The sequence below is a fragment of the Octopus bimaculoides genome, chromosome 1, assembly GCF_001194135.2.
Source record: "Octopus bimaculoides isolate UCB-OBI-ISO-001 chromosome 1, ASM119413v2, whole genome shotgun sequence".
Lineage (NCBI taxonomy): Eukaryota > Metazoa > Mollusca > Cephalopoda > Octopoda > Octopodidae > Octopus > Octopus bimaculoides.
The window spans coordinates 184419565-184435829 of record NC_068981.1 but is presented as its reverse complement, the minus strand read 5'-3'; the positions used below and the strand labels follow the sequence as shown (position 1 = coordinate 184435829).

The 16265-nt window shown below is 39.2% G+C and overlaps 1 protein-coding gene across 1 annotated transcript; it reads left to right on the top strand.

The window, feature by feature from the left end:
* The first annotated feature begins 946 nt into the window (after positions 1 to 946).
* On the top strand, positions 947 to 14979 carry LOC106873175 (phosphatidylinositol-glycan biosynthesis class F protein). Its single transcript, XM_014920405.2, has 6 exons — positions 947 to 1276; positions 6412 to 6497; positions 7806 to 7922; positions 9552 to 9660; positions 12305 to 12406; positions 14270 to 14979. The coding sequence occupies exons 1-6, from the start codon at positions 1037 to 1039 to the stop codon at positions 14279 to 14281; spliced, it is 666 nt and encodes a 221-aa protein (XP_014775891.1). The 5' UTR covers positions 947 to 1036; the 3' UTR covers positions 14282 to 14979.
* Positions 14980 to 16265: the final 1286 nt, after the last annotated feature.

Sequence of the window (16265 nt, the reverse complement as noted above, 5' to 3'; positions counted from 1 at the left end):
TCAACAGCCGAGAGTTTTGTGTTGGCACTTCAACCTGTGAGTCACTGTAACCTACTGACTATTAATAAAAATGAAAAGTAATAAATTAAATTAGTGCCACCCCACCGACTTTGTTGCCTCAAAACTTCCAGAAAATTGATATTTTTTAATGAAACTTTCTACAATTATGCTTCGAATGGTCTACATTCTGATTACATCGGAATTTGTCATGAAAAATGTTTTTCTGTAGGTAAGAAGGGTAGTTCAGAAAATTCATACAAGACGGCTTTCTTTACACAACTTAATGGAAATTTCTATGAACACTTTTCAGACAGTGCAGATTATGAATATATCAGAATTTATATGAAAGGAAAATTGGTGGGCTTGTACACATACATAGTAATACACGTCATATATATATCTACAAAATGAAACTTGAAATTTTGAGAAAAGTTGTAATGTGTGTGTCAGTATGCATATGTGAGTGCCCACTATTTTTCTTTCACATCAAATTCTGATATAATCGTAATCCACACACTCTGAAAAAGTATTTGCAAAAAAAATCATTAAAAAATACCTACTCTTCTGAAAGTTATGAGGAAACAAAGCCGTATCGTGCGAAGTTTACGAACTTTCTTTTCCCCACCCACAAAATTTTTCTTCTTTTGTTCACAACAAATTCCGATATGATCAGAATGTACACACGGTGGTGCACCAGCATGACCGCAGTCACTTGGCTGAAACACATAAATAAAAAATAAATAAAAAATCTAAAGCGTATTTGTAGGAAATTTCATGAAAAAAATATCCATTTTTCTGGAAGTTATGAGGAAACAAATCGAGGAAGGGGGGGTGCACTATGTAGGTATGCCAATTTATTATATATTATGGATGTTATATTTTGTTCTGCGCGTGATTTCCCAGTCTGCAGGAAAAGGTTTGGAACCCACGGCTGCAAGGGAATTGTTGTCCAGCCCGCAACCTATTCTTTCAATGATTTCTTCTTAAATACATTAGAAATAATAATATTTTCAGAGTTATTCCCCCTGTTTTCAAAATGGCTTTCCCGTATTCCGCTCGGTTGAATCACTCCAATATTCGACCACTTCAAACACTTTTGTGGATAAATTTGATCGGCGGAATTTTAATTGTTGGACTTTTCGTTATTCGAACAGAAATAACACGAAATGTTATAGCTGCCAGTGAAATTGCTTGCCTCCTTGTTGCATTCCATTGCATTCTTTTGTGGTTTGCGGGATTAGGAAACACGAAATTTCTTCTCGCCAAACAATTTAAAGTAAGTTTATATATATTTATCCTTTTTTAACAAATATATAATAATATATATACATAAAATTAAACACACACACATGTGTATATGTATATATATATATATATATATATATATATAAACATTAGGCGTTAAACAATGCGAGGTTGTTCTCTAACATTTTAAAATTTACAAACACAGCAACAAATAAAATATTTTTCTTTTCTTTTTTTTTTATCCAAAATAAATGTTTTATACTTATTGTAAAAAGTTTACAAAACGCAATAAAATATTTTGTCGAAATGAAGCAGCAAAGTCGATGTTAGTCCAGTTTTGCACATGGAATAATTTCACTTCGGGAATGTTTCGCTTTTCACCAAAACAAATCCACATTTTACAAATACTTTTACGAACACACGCGGCGTTTAAAAGTTACTTCAATAATTTTATTTATTTTATTCTTCTTATAAATGCTTAAAAAGAAAAGGTAGGAATGAAGCATCTCTATTATTTATTGAAGGTGATTTGTATGAGTGAAAAGAGGAAGTGCAAAAAAGTGAAATGGTTTGAGGTTTGACGAGATGCGGTGAGAAAACTTAACGTTTTCGGTAGAACCCTCCAACAAGAAGTTTACAACGTTGGTACTACTAAAGCAGCGCGGACCCGAACGTGTTTAGGGTTAGGGTTAGGATCGACCACTCACGACTAGCTAGCGCGGACGGGTCCGCTAGTAGTACCTACAACGTTTAGCTTTCTTCCATATGGCAAAAATTATTTATTCCTTTTCGTGAACTGAACAATTACCGGACAGTCTATGTCTTCTTGCGACTATATAGACTACATTCCTAAATAAGAGTCGGAAATTATCTCGTGCACCCCAAACCGTAATTTTTTCCAGATGTGTGTGTATTAGGTTCCATAGATTGCAATTCTGCAAAAGGAAGCTGGCAGAGGCGAAGGGTGGCTTCGCATCTTTAAAGCCATGTTGAATAAGAGATCCCTTACTTAAAGAAAAAAAGACCCAGGAAGACATTGGATGAAGTATTGAAGGCCGATCTCAAAATGCTGAGCCTGATGAAGGAGAAGACAAAGGACTGAGATATTTGGCTCATTGCTGTACTCAAGAAGACCTGTCCTCAACAACAGAATTTTTATCCTAAAACTAAGATGTCACGTAAAAGTGCTGGTGTCGCATAAAACGCACTGGTGTTGGTGCCATGTAAGAAACACCCAGTATACTTTGTAAAACGGTTGGTATTAGGAAGAGCCTCCAGCTGTAAAAACCAATCCAAAACAAACAATGGAATCTGTTGTGACCTCTGACCTTGCCAGCTCCTGTCAAACCATCTGACACATGCCAGCATGGAAAACAAACGTTAAATGATGACGCTGATGAATTTGTAAAATTCAAGATTTTTTATTTTTTTCAACAGACAGGCCCTCACAGAATCATATGTATTTTTATTCCCCCATGCCCCACATACTATTAAGGTTTCATACCCCTGGTCTACACGGTCACTCAACATGATAGAAATAGCAGGTAGTCTTTCTCAAATCACATTCTGTTGTCTTAAAAGGAAGGATACCTTAGATAATGTAGATAAAAAAATTATAGGATGGTCATGGCTGGCACACCTTTGATCAGAGCTGGCCTTGTGTTAAACAATACCATAAAACTAAAAGCTTTGTTTACTGTTGTTTAACCCTGGGTCAGTTCTCAATGAGTAAACCTATTAGCGAAGGGTCATTTCTGGTTTTTTGTATATCAGGAAATCGGAGTGCATTGTTCAATCTATTGTCCCCAACTTTTTTTTTTGTTTCAGTACACTCTGTGTGAAGGCGCATGGCTCAGTGGTTAGAGCATCGAGCTTACGATCGTGAGGTTGTGAGTTCGAATCCCGGACCTGTCTACATGTTGTGTTCTTGAGCAAGACACTTTATTTCACATTGCTCCAGTTCACTCAGCTGTAGAAATGAGTTGCAACATCACAAGTGCCAAGCTGTATCGGCCTTTGCCTTTCTATTGGATAACACTGGTGGTGTGGAGGGGGGGGGACTGGTATGCATGGGCGACTTCTGGTCTTCCATAAACGACCTTGCCTGGACTTGTGCCTGAGAGGGTAACTTTCTAGGTGCCATGCCATGGTCAGTCATGACCGAAGGGTGTCTCAAAAACACTCTGTAAAGTGGTTGGCATTAGGAAGAACATCCAGCCACAGAAATCATGCTAAAACAGATGACTGGAGGCTGGTGCAGCCCTCCAGCTTGTCAACTCCTGTCAAACTGTCCAACCCATGCCAGCATGGAAAACAGACGTTAAAAGGATAATGATGAAAACTTGCATATACTATTTGTGTTTTTACCAAGCTAACACTGGCTGCATGGGTTTGTAAGTACATTAGTTCTTTATGAGCGTTTTCATATAGGACAATTCGAGAACTTTTAGTTATTCGGTAAACTACTTCTACATGCTACTTACTAACAATCTACTTGCTAATAAGCATTATTAGCTCTATTATACTATTTTGTACATACATATATAATAAGTACATGTTTACTTTGGAGAAATATGTAAAGGTCAAACTAATTATTTAGAACACCAACAGGTTCTGGGACTCTTCTGAAATGATAATTGAGAGCAGAATAGTCAGGCGAACTGTGTCAGGTGAAATTATGTGCCTTGCCAAGAAATTAGAACAAAACGTCTTTAGGAAAGTTTGAATTCATTAGACGACATAACTCAGTAGCTTGTAAGTATAGCAACATCAGAGCTCATTTCTGCCTGGTCTTGTAAAATCAAAACATGTCTGAAGGTGTTACTGTATGACTAAAGATTAGACTCACTCTCCACTACTGCCTACATGCAATTAATTAACATTTTAGGATTGTTGTTCTCTCATCATCGTCTTCATCATTTCATGTCTGTTTTTCATACTGGCATGGGTTGGATGGTTTGAGAGAGTTTGACAAGCTGCTGAGCTGTATTAGGCCTCCTATTACTATAATGGCTTCTGCTTCTCGGATCTGGCTGAGTTCATGCTACCTCCATGATTTCTACACTTGTATGTCCTTCCTAATGCCTACCACATTACAGTGGGTACTGGGTGCCTTTTAATTTTTTTCATGCCACTGGCACTAATGGGGTCGCCAAGTAACTTGCAAAACAGAAAAAGAATAGGGGAAAGGAAAAACTTCTGCCACTGAGTGGCTTTATGATGGGTGCTAAAATGTAATAAAGGGACAAGCACAGGTGTCTTGTTATAGAAGAGATACGTGGCTACCCCATATTATACAGAGTGTTCAAAAAGTCTCTCAGCAGTGAATTTTTTTTCTCTTCAGGATGTATTTCAAAACGTGTAGAAGAGTCAACTTATGTATTGAAAACGAAGGACGACACTTTCAATATCTCTTATAAAGTTTTTTTAAAGTCTTGCAAAGTCTAATATATTTTCTTTTGTAGTCTTAAACCATCTTAGAAATATATATTTTGCAATAAAATACTTACTGCAGAGAGACTTTTTGAACACCATGTATATATATGAGTGGCTGGGAGTTGTTGAGGAGATAAAAAAAGGTAGCAATAGTGTCAGAAAAACTCTCACGGTACAAGAAGGTGAACATAAGAGAGAATATGGAGAGTGGGTCATGGAAAGGGATGAGAAGGTGCACACTTTAATAAGAGTATGAAGGGAGAGTAACATGGTTAGAGATGGGGGTAGGTATGAGTGTAGTGATGGCCAGGGGTGTATTTTAAAAACTTCATGGGACATCTAGATATCGTCTGTGAAGGCGCATGGATTAGTGGTTACGGTATTTGGCTCGTGATTATAAGGCCATGAATTCGATTTCCGACAGAGCGTTTTGTCCTTGAGCAGCACACTTTATTTAACGTTGCTCCAGTCCAATCAGCTGGCAAAAAAATGAGACGTACCTGTAATTCAAAAGAGCCAGCTTTGTTACACTCTGTGTCACGCTGAATCTCCCTGAGAACTACATTAAGGGTATGCATGTCTGTGGAGTACTCAGCCTCTTGCACTTTAATTTCACAAGCAGGCTGTTCTTTTGATCGAATCAACTGGAACACTCGTCGTCGTAACCGACGGAGTATCAGATATCGTCTGCTGGATACCGTTTGTGAAGTAGTGTTGCATTTATGTTGCTATAACTATTTCTTTATATCCGTATGAGTTATTAATTACTCTAAACTATCATCAATACCCTTTATAATTATTAGCAGAGATATAGGCGCAGGAGTGGCAGTGGGGTAAGTAGCTTGCTTACCAACCAAATGGTTCCGGGTTCAGTCCCACTGCGTGACACCTTGGGCGAGTGTCTTCTACTATAGCCTCGGGCCGATCAAAGCCTTGTATGTGTATTTGGTAGACGGAAACTGAAAGAAGCTCGTCGTATATATATATATATATATATAAAACAAATAATAAATGAGTATATACATATATACGTACAGGTATGTGCATACCTACGTCTACCTGTATATATAGGTGCATATCTGGGTACAGGACATTGCAAACAAAACGTAGACAAGAAAATAATAATATATATGTGTGTGTGTGTTTGTCCCACCAACATCGCTTGGCAACCGATGCTGGTGTGTTTACGTTCCCTAACTTAGCGGTTCGGCAAAATACTCTGATAGAATAAGTACTAGGCTTACAAAGAATAAGTCCTGGTGTCGATTTGTTCGACTAAAGTCAGTGCTCCAGCATAGCCGCAGTCAAATGACTGAAACAAGTAAAAAGAAAAATATTAAATTTAGTTATTTTTATTTTTTTCTGTTGCTTTCCTTTCTTTCTTTTTTTTTTGTCGAAGCTGTTCCATATTCTGTTCAAATGAATCTAGGACACGATCCAATGTGTCCTGCCTGGTTTTAAGGTTGTGTAATTCGAGGAAGGTTTAGTCGTTGTAATTACCGTTGTTACTTTGTTGCCTCCCTTGTTTGCAGAATTATTTCCCTTTACAATGTAATTCTTAGCTTTCAGTGAATGGATTCAAAACGTAAAAAAGAAAACAGACGTTAAATGATAATGAGTTAATTCTCTCTTATTGCCCTTCATTGTAACTTCAAATAAAATATTCTTCACTATTCATTCACCAATTATATTTTTATACATAATTGCGTTTCCCCTCCTTTTTTTTTCCAGGCTTTCATCAAAGGTGCTACTATTCTCTTCTTCTCTTGTCTATTTTTCCACTTTATGGCTGTTTGCTTTGGCGCACCTCTTTTCACGTAAGTACCCCACATCACTCTTTTTTTAAACTTCACAGAAAAAATACAGGTTGTTGTTGACCGCAATTGAGTAGATCTATGATCAAAGGCATTCCAACCATGACCATCCCACCTTTTTTTTTTCCGGACATAGCATACGTTGGTGATAGGACTCGGTGTGTCGTTCCTTTTCTTTTTAAGACAGCAAGGTGTGGTTTAACCCTTTAGTATTCAGATCACTTTGTCAAATGTAATACTTATTTACTCCCGTTATCACGTAGCTTCAAGATTTAGACGATGTGATTGCTTATTTTTAGAATGACATTGTAGGGTCAGTGTGAGAGGCTGGAAAAATAAAACAGTAAGAATATCTTGGCCAGTTTAAATATTAAAGGTTTAAGGGAGTTGTATCATTGAGAAGGACACACAGTTCATCCTGTGACATACCTTAAAATTTATTAAATATTTGATTGATAAGGTGATACCCTACTCACAGTGGCTGTCACACACGGCTTCATCTCAACATAGCAATGTAACCTTTAACTGTCCAACCAAAGACTGTATTACATGACATTTCACATATAGGTGCAGGCTTGGCTGTGTGGTAAGAAGCTTGCATCCAACCACATGGTTCCGGGTTCAGTCCCACTGTGTGGCATCTTGGGAAAGTGTCTTCTACTATAGCCTCAGGCTGACCAAAGTCTTGTAAGTGGATTTGGTAGATGGAAACTGAAAGAAGCCCGTCATATACATACATATATATATATATATATATATATATGCATTTATTTATGTGTGTTTGTTCTCTTCACCTTTGCTTGACAACTGAAGCTGGTGTGTTTATGTCCCTGTAACTTAGCGGTTCAGCAAAAGATACTAATAGAATAAGTATTAAGCTTACAAAGAATAAGTCCTGGGGTAGATTTCTTCAACTAAAACTCTTTAAGGTGGTGCTCCAGCATGGCCACAGTCAAATGACTGAAACAAGTAAAAGAATATAGGCACAGGCGTACCTGTGTGGTAAGAACTTTGCTTCCTAACTGCATGGTTCCAGGTTCAGCCCCATTGTATGGCACTTTGGGCAAGTGTCTTCTACTCTCGCCTTGGGCTGACCAAAACCTTGTGAGTGGATTTGATAGACAGAAATTGAAAGCCTTTCATTCATTTCAAACTTTTATACAATTCCTTACTGTCCTTATTTCCCCTGTTTACCAATTCCATACTGTTCCAGCTGAACTCTCTCTGTTTCCCCCCCAATTCACCAATCCCAATATTCCCTGTCGACACCTTCTTGAATTACTCACCTTTTTTCACTTTCTATAATTGCAGACATACAAGTGAAACATTCCACTTTGCCATGTTACTCTCCTGCTGTACGTTCCTTCCAGTATTAGTCTCAGTTGGTGCCAACTTCAGTTTATGGTTAAAGATATTCGTTGAGAACAGGTGAGTTGAGTACAATTTCTTTTGTTGTCATTTCTGTGTCTGTATGGTGTGTAAATGAACAACAAAGTGAGTGTATATTTAGATTGATGTGGAATAGAAAGAGCATCGTCCAGGTGTGAAAACAACTGCTTAAATAAGGAATATGAGACATTTCAGCACAGCCATTTTGGTGCCACTTATTTGGCATCACTGATTTAATGCTGACTTATTTGGTATTGTAATGTTTCTCTTGTTCTCTACCTCCCTCTCATCTTTCTCCATGTGTATGAGCATCGTTATTTAATGTCCATTTTCCATGCTAGCATGGGTTGGGTGGGGTGACGGGAGCTGGCAAAGCTAGGAGCCACACCAGGTCCTATTGGCATGCTTTCTACAAGGTGATAATTTCCTTAACCTTTCAAACCAAAAATGCCTCAATGACCAGGCAGTTTCCTTGGGAAGATTGCAAATAAACACATTTATTTATGCCTGTGATAGGTACAGGCATCGATGTGTAGTAAAAAGCTTGCTTCCCTACCACATGATGATGATCATCATTCTCGTTTAACGTCTGTTTTCCATGCTAGCATGGGTTGGACAATTTGACTGAGGACTGGCAAACTAGATCACTGCACCAGGCTCCAATCTGATCTAGCAGAGTTTCTACTGCTGGAGGCCCTTCCTAACGCCAACCACTCCGAGAATGTAGTGGGCGCTTTTTACATGCCACCGGCACGAGGGACAGTCCGGTGGTACTGGCAACGGCCACACTCAAATGGTGTTTTTTATGTGCCACCTGCACAGGAGTCAGTCCAATGTTTTGTTCACATGCCACCAGCACAAGTGCCAGTAAGGCGAAGCTCCACTGTGTGACTCCTTAGGCAAGTGTCTTGATAAAAGCATTGTGAAATAATTTAGTAGACAGAAACAGAAAGAAGTTCATTGTATGTGTGTGTGTATGTATACATACATAGGCTGATGCTGGTGGCACATAAAAAGCACCTTTCAAGTGTTTGACCACATGGAGGCAATGACAGATGACCAACATCTTTGGCAGTATGCCTTGCTTGAGAAGAAGACCCATCAAGCTAAGTGAAATTGTCGTCATGGCAGATACTGGTACCCATACTGCTGGCACGTAAAAGTACCCATTATATTCTTGGAGTGGTTGTCATTAGGAAGGGCATCCAGCCGTAGAAACCATACCAAATTAGATTGGAGCCTGGTGCATCCCCTCAGCTTACCAGCCCTGGTCAAACCATCCAACCCATGCCAGCATGGACAACGGACGTTAAATGAAGATGATGATGATTACATACACCCCCCTCCCCCAGCAAGCGTAGAACATAGATGTTGATGATGATGGTATATACGTTTGTGTGTGTGTGTGTGTGTACATGCGCTAATGTACTGTCTCCTTGCTTTGATTCCATGTGATAGTTATAAACAAATGGAAAAGTGGACATTAAAGCAACGATAATGATGATATATGTATAAACACAATAATATGTTTTAGTAACTCGACCAGTTATTTAAATGTTATATAGACTTTAGTTCCTGTCACAGATTTTCTTAATTTGTAATGTTGCTCAGATGTTAAACAGCAAATGATGTGATGTTTCCAATTTCTCTTTTTTTTTTTTTAAATAGCCCAGATGATGGTTGTGAACAAGTGGCCTTCATTCTGTTTGTTTGTAGTATCATTGGTGCCTGGCTAGGGGCTTTCCCTATTCCTCTCGACTGGGACAGACCATGGCAGGTAAGATACCAATTGCTTTTAACATTGGTTTGGTCTAGATATACCTTTAAGAGCTGACAAAATGTGGATCTCATTTTAGTTTCACACTGCAAAGATAAGGCATGGGAGTGGCTGTGTGGTAAGAAGTTTGCTTCTCAACTATATGGTTCCAGGTTCAGTCCCACTTTGTGACACTTTGGGCAACCAAAGCCTTGTGAGTGGATTTGGTAGATGGAAACTGGAAGAAGCAGATTTTATGTCATGATTTAATGTCCTTCTTCCATGCATGCATGGGTAGGAAGGTTGACAGGAGCCAGCCAGGTAGAAAGCTACCTTAGGCTACTGTGTCTGTTTTGGCAGGGTTTTTACAGCTGGAATCCCTTTCTAACACCAACCGCTCTACAGAATGGACGGAGTACTTTTTACGTGGCACTAACACAGACAAGGTTAGTTTTGGCATGATTTTTACAGCTGGATGCCCTTCCAAATGCCAACCACTTTACATTGTGGACTGGATGCTTATGTCATCATCATCATCATCGTTTAATGTCTGCCTTCCATGCTGGCATGGACAGGACAGTTTCACAAGAGCCAGCCAGGCCAAAGCCTGTACCGAACACCAGCCACTTTACAGTGTGGACTGGGTGCTTTTAAGTGGCACCTGCACTGACAGGGTCACCAAGTACTTGCAAGATTGAGAAAAAAAATTTTTTCAAGGGGAAAGGAGACATTAGAGGAGGTGTTGGATGATGAAAGGTAAAATGCATCATCTGAATGTGGTCGATGTCAGGTCTGCCTGACTGGCTCCCATGCCAGTGGCACCTAAAAGCACCATCCAAACGTGGCCGATGCCAGTACCTGCTGTCTGGCTTCTGTGCCGGTGGCATGTAAAAAGCACTATCTGAACATGATTGATGCCAGGGCCGCCTGCCTGGGTCCTGTGCCAGTGGCACATAAAAAAACACCCACTACACGCTCGGAGTGGTTGGCATTAGGAAGGGTGTCCAGCTGTAGAAACATTGCCAGATCAGATTGGAGCCTGGTGCAGCCACTGGCTCTCCAGACCTCAGTCAAACTATCCAACCCATGCCCCAGCATGGAAAACGGACGTTAAACGACGATGATGATGATATATCTTTCATGTGGAGTATATACTTCTCTATATTGGATTACTCTGTGATCTGGTAGCAGAGTCCATTCGGGGAACTTTCTGTGATGGCCACATGATTCTATGAATCCATACGTCAGACTACAATTTTATATGTGTATGCTTGTGTCTATGTTTGTCCACCACAACTGCTTTACAATCAGTGTTGATGTGTTTACGTCCTCATAACTTAGCAGTTTGTCAAAGAGACCAATAGAATAAGTACAATGGTTAAAACAAAAAAGTACTGGGGTCGATTCATTCAAATATAAAAAAAATTCAAGGCAGTCTGGAGGCTCACACACACACACACGTAAAGATAGAATGCGTGAGAGAAATTACAGAGATACAAACTTAACTAAATGCTCACCTACATAAACAAAGAGATGCAGGTGGGAAGGTTACTATTTTACTTGTTTCAGTCATTTGACTGTGGCCATGCTGGAGCACCGCCTTTAGTCAAGCAAATCGACCCCAGGACTTATTCTTTGTAAGCCTAGTACTTATTTTATCGGTCTTTTTTGCCGAAGCGCTAGGTGACAGGGACATAAACACACCAGCATCAGTTGTCAAGCAATGCTAGGGGGACAAACACAGACACACACACATGTATATATATATACATATATACGACGAGCTTCTTTCAGTTTCCGTCTACCAAATCCACTCACAAGGCTTTGGTCGGCCCGAGGCTATAGTAGAAGACACTTGCCCAAGATGTCATGCAGTGGGACTGAACCCGGAACCATGTGGTTGGTAAGCAAGCTACTTACCACACAGCCACTCCTGAAGAAAATGTTAAAACATTTCATGTCAAATAAGTCAGCATCAAATTAGTGATGCCAAATAAGTAGCACCAAGACATCTGTGCCAAAACATCTTATGCCCACCCCACCCACCTCTGACCAACAAATGTGTTGGTTTCTCCTTGTTTCATGTTTTCTACCCCTACTACAATGGCCTCTGTTCTTAGCTAGTTACCATCACTCTACCTAGGTACACCCATCTCTCATCACCAGTACTGCTATCCTCACCCAAGGTCTATGTGGCTGGCTCAATCAGTACATTGGACAAGGCCCTAGAGGGCCCCATGAATATCTGATGGGGTCCCTTTCTAAAAAATATATACCTCCCTTCAGATTCTCGAAGGAGGGGATGAAAAAATTCTTGAACCACCTTGCAAAATTTCTCTCTAAGGCCCTACTCACCCCTTTCTACTTAATCCAATCCTGATTCCCCTAAGTGTCACCCCTCTGGAATTACCTCTGTTCTTGTTTTTCTTGCACCAACTTCAATGTCATAAATATCTCAAAAGATGTGAGAAGGTCATGGTTACTGGCAGCCTCTTCCAGATTAAGCCATTAGAAGTGTTGGATTGAACACTTCAGCTAAGCCTTTAGTCAACAATGCCAACATTTCTTGTTGATATTTGTAAATTTCAATTTTTTTTTTTTGTCTTTAATTCATTAAAACTTTAAAAAAAATATTGAAAAATTAAACATTTTCTTTCTGTTGCAGGTGTGGCCAATTAGTTGTGAGATTGGTACCTTATGTGGTTATTTGGTTGGATTGGTTGTTAGTTCAGGATTAACTTTCCGTAAAACTAAAAAAGCTTACAAGGTAGTGTAATGTCCATTACCGACTTATCTGTCACCATTTCAAACTGTTCACATGTATTTATTTGTAATGTTGTTGCTCAATACAAAAAAATTCATCATAACAAAAGTTGACACTAATGTGTTTGCAAAGATTTAATAATTCTCTGTTTTTGCATGAATCACTCTGGATCATTTCATATTTGTATCCCATCATATTTACAGAGATGAGCCAGTAACAGAGTCCTTACATAGTAGCTCTACCTACAAGAAACCTCAATCAAATCTTCCTCAAATTAAACCCTGATATCTTAGATATAAAAAATAAGTTGGACATTGTCATCCCTGATGTATAAAAAGATGGAAAATTTCATTGTTGGAACAAATAAATCTGTTTGATCAGGGCTGCCCTAGGGCTCGGGTCTCACATGACCAAATGGATGGATTGATATAAGAAACATGGCAACAAAGTGTTTCGTAACTGAACTTCTAACTACTGCAGATCTATGGAGAAACTTGTAGAATAAATGGTTCAATCCTAGAAGCAGTGGGAGCAGATCAAAAGTTGGTGATAGAACACAGAAATATCAGTGTTATGCCTACTGAGTAATAACGTTACTCAACATCCCAGTAAGTAGGTAGGGACTCAATATTGTATGTTCAGTGTAAACAATGAGTACTGGACAGAAAATGTGTTCAACTTACAAGAGTAGTTTGTGGAAGTCAGCTTATTAAAATTTTTTTTATGCTCTAGGCACAAGGCCTGAAATTTTAGGGGAGCAGTCGATTAGATCAACCCCAGTGTGCAACTGGTACTTAATTTATCGACCCCGAAAGGATGACAGGCAAAGTTGACTTCAGCAGAATTTGAACTCAGAACGAAATACTGTTAAGCATTTCGCCCAGCCTGCTAACGTTTCTGCCAGCTTTCCACCGTATTCAGCTTATTAAATTAATTATTGTAATGTTAATAGGTAGCCCCATGATGGAGTAGTCTTCCAATTCTGAGGGGGGAATGTTGGCCTGCTCACCTAGCCAGTAGGGTGGCATCATTCAAAAACTAAAATGATGCAAAGCACATTGTGATCAGCGATGTGTAACGACATCAGATAATTTGGTGAGTCACATGATGCGGGGTGACATAGTGTCAGAAATGGCAGCTATACCTGAATACCCTACCCGTTGTCTTAAAAAAAATATGAAAAAGACAGTCACATTAGATAATGTAGTCCTAGATATATTTAAGAAGACAGGCTGATCACAGTTGTAATGTCTTCCATCAGGGATTCACTCAATCAGGGTTGACAACAACTAAAATAGATAAATATTTATTTGACACACTGTGATAAAAGAAAATTTAAATACTTAACCTTTCATGATCAATGGTCAAATGGCCTTTTTGATCGTCTCAAAATATTTGCACCCTGTTTCTAGAAGTTAGATGAACTGTAAAAGGTAGAACATTCTAAAAGAAAAGTGTCCTGCATAATGAAGAAAAAGCAAACAAACAGGGACAGCTTGAGAATTGAACTTGCTGCAGAATTTATAGTACATACTATACCTTATCCACTCATCCAGTGTACAAGTTTCCTCTCCTTGCAATAAATAAATATATACACCCACAGAGTGTCCCAAAAAATGTATAGACACATTAAGTGATTATAAAGGTCAGTGTTTTTTTAAAATACATTTCATTTCCAAAATTTAATAGAATCTACATGCAGAATTAAAATTTTTTATGAATGCATTTTCAAACCAATGACGATTCTGGTCCAGGCATTGCTAATAATGCAAAGCAATGAAATTGCAAACATAAAAAAACATTTTGTATGGTATTTGTGTGTATTATATTATTCAACGGTTTTGTACCATATGCTTTATCTTTCAGGTATCGACATAAAAAAAAAAAGTTTAGTAGTGTGAGGTCTGGTGAAGAGAGAGATTATTTTGCTACACCTCTTTGCTCAATTGACCTGTTTGACAAAAATCTCATCAAGGTAAGCCCTGACATTACTGCAGTAGTGAAAAGGACGCTTCCAACTTGCTGGAAGTAAAACTCCACATCTTCCAAGTCCTCTTGAATGCTTGGCATGACAGATTGTTGCTGTAAGTTCAATGAAATGGGACCAGCCAGAGCACTGTCAAAAGAGAACAATCCAAGTCATCCTTTTGATGATTAATCCTTTTAAGCTGCACCATGCTTTAACCTCTGATAAATTTACATGATGTTCTTCCATAATATGCAGAGTCTCAGGTCCTCGTTAGTTGTGATTGTGATGGTTAATTTAATTTAAATGCAGTCTTATCACTCGAAAGTCTTTGTAGGCAAGTGTGCATCTTCTACATATCAGGCCAAGAACCTCTTTCAAAATTCCACTCTTCATTGAGATCATTGACTATTCTTGGAATTGAACTCTTCCAATGACAGTGCTTCAAAGTGCAGTGGATGCCCGATTTCGAAATTTGTATCTTATTACTCACTTACTCCATAGATTTTCTTGAACCCTGGCAATCATCATCGTTTAACGTCCACCTCCCATGCTAGCATAGGTTAGACGACTTGACTGAGGACTGGTGAACCAGGTGGCTGCACCAGGCTCCAATCTGATTTGGCAGAGTTTCTACAGCTGGATGCCCTTCCTAACGCCAACCACTCCAAGAGTGTAGTGGGTGCTTTTACGTGCTACCGGCATAAAGGCCAGTTCGGCGGTACTGGCAACGGCCACGTTTGAAATGGTGTATTTTACGTGCCACCTGCACAGGAGCCAGTCCAGCGGCACTGGCAACGATCTCGCTTGAATGTCTTTTCACATGTCACTGGCACAAGTGCCAGGAAGGCAACTTTGGTAACGATCATGCTCAAATGGTGCTATTTATGTGCCACCGGCACGGAAGCCAGACAGCTGCTCTGGCAATGATCATGCTCACGTTTCTTATGTCGTTTCTTGCCCAGTGGGTCTTGCTGGTATTTGTGGTCGTCCAGAACACTTCTTATGGACATTTGTAATGTTGCTTTGGTTGATCTATTCAAAACTCTCTTTCTCTGTCCTAAACTGTCTTTGCATTTCAACCAAATTTTCATATGCAATGTTATTATTACCAGTCCAAATATGTTTGAGGTATGTTCAAACTGGGGAACAAGTCACTCACTGTGTTTTGTCATGGAGAAAATCTCTCGCTGTAGACAAATAGTGTGGATCACTGCTTAGTGCTCCCACTCTGTATAACTTCAAACTGCCAGTTGAACTTCAGGAGAAAGATTCAGCCCCTTTGTTATTTCTAATGGGTTAAATCTAAAAAGCAATGGAAATTGAGACATCAGCTGTTAAAGGGAGTATACGTTTTTTGAGGAGGTATATTGATAACACAGTGCTGTTAATACCAATGGTTTCACGTGGGTGTGCTAGCAGTTATTCAATCATAGTCTGAGCTATTGTGGAAGAGTACTTACTAACAACACTCAACGCTCTGCTATTAAAAAAAAATATTCACCAATGCACTTTTAATTTGTTACTAATGTATATATTCTTTTATTTCTTTCTGTGGCCATGCTGGAGTACTGCCTTGAAAGGTTTTCAGTGGAACAAATCGATCCCAGAACTTGTTTCTTAAGCCTAGTACTTATTCTATTGGTCTCTTTTGCTAAACTGCTAAGTTACTGGGATGTAAGCACACTAACACCGGTTGTCAAACGGTTGGGGGGGGGGGTTAGACACAAAGACACACATATGTATATAATGGGCTTCTTTCAGTTTCCATCTACCAAATCCATTCACAAGGCATTGGTTGGCCCAAAGCTATTGTAGAAGACACTTGCCCAAGGTGCCATACAGTGGGACTGAACCCAGAAACAAGCTTCTTACCACACAGCCAAGCCTGTGCCT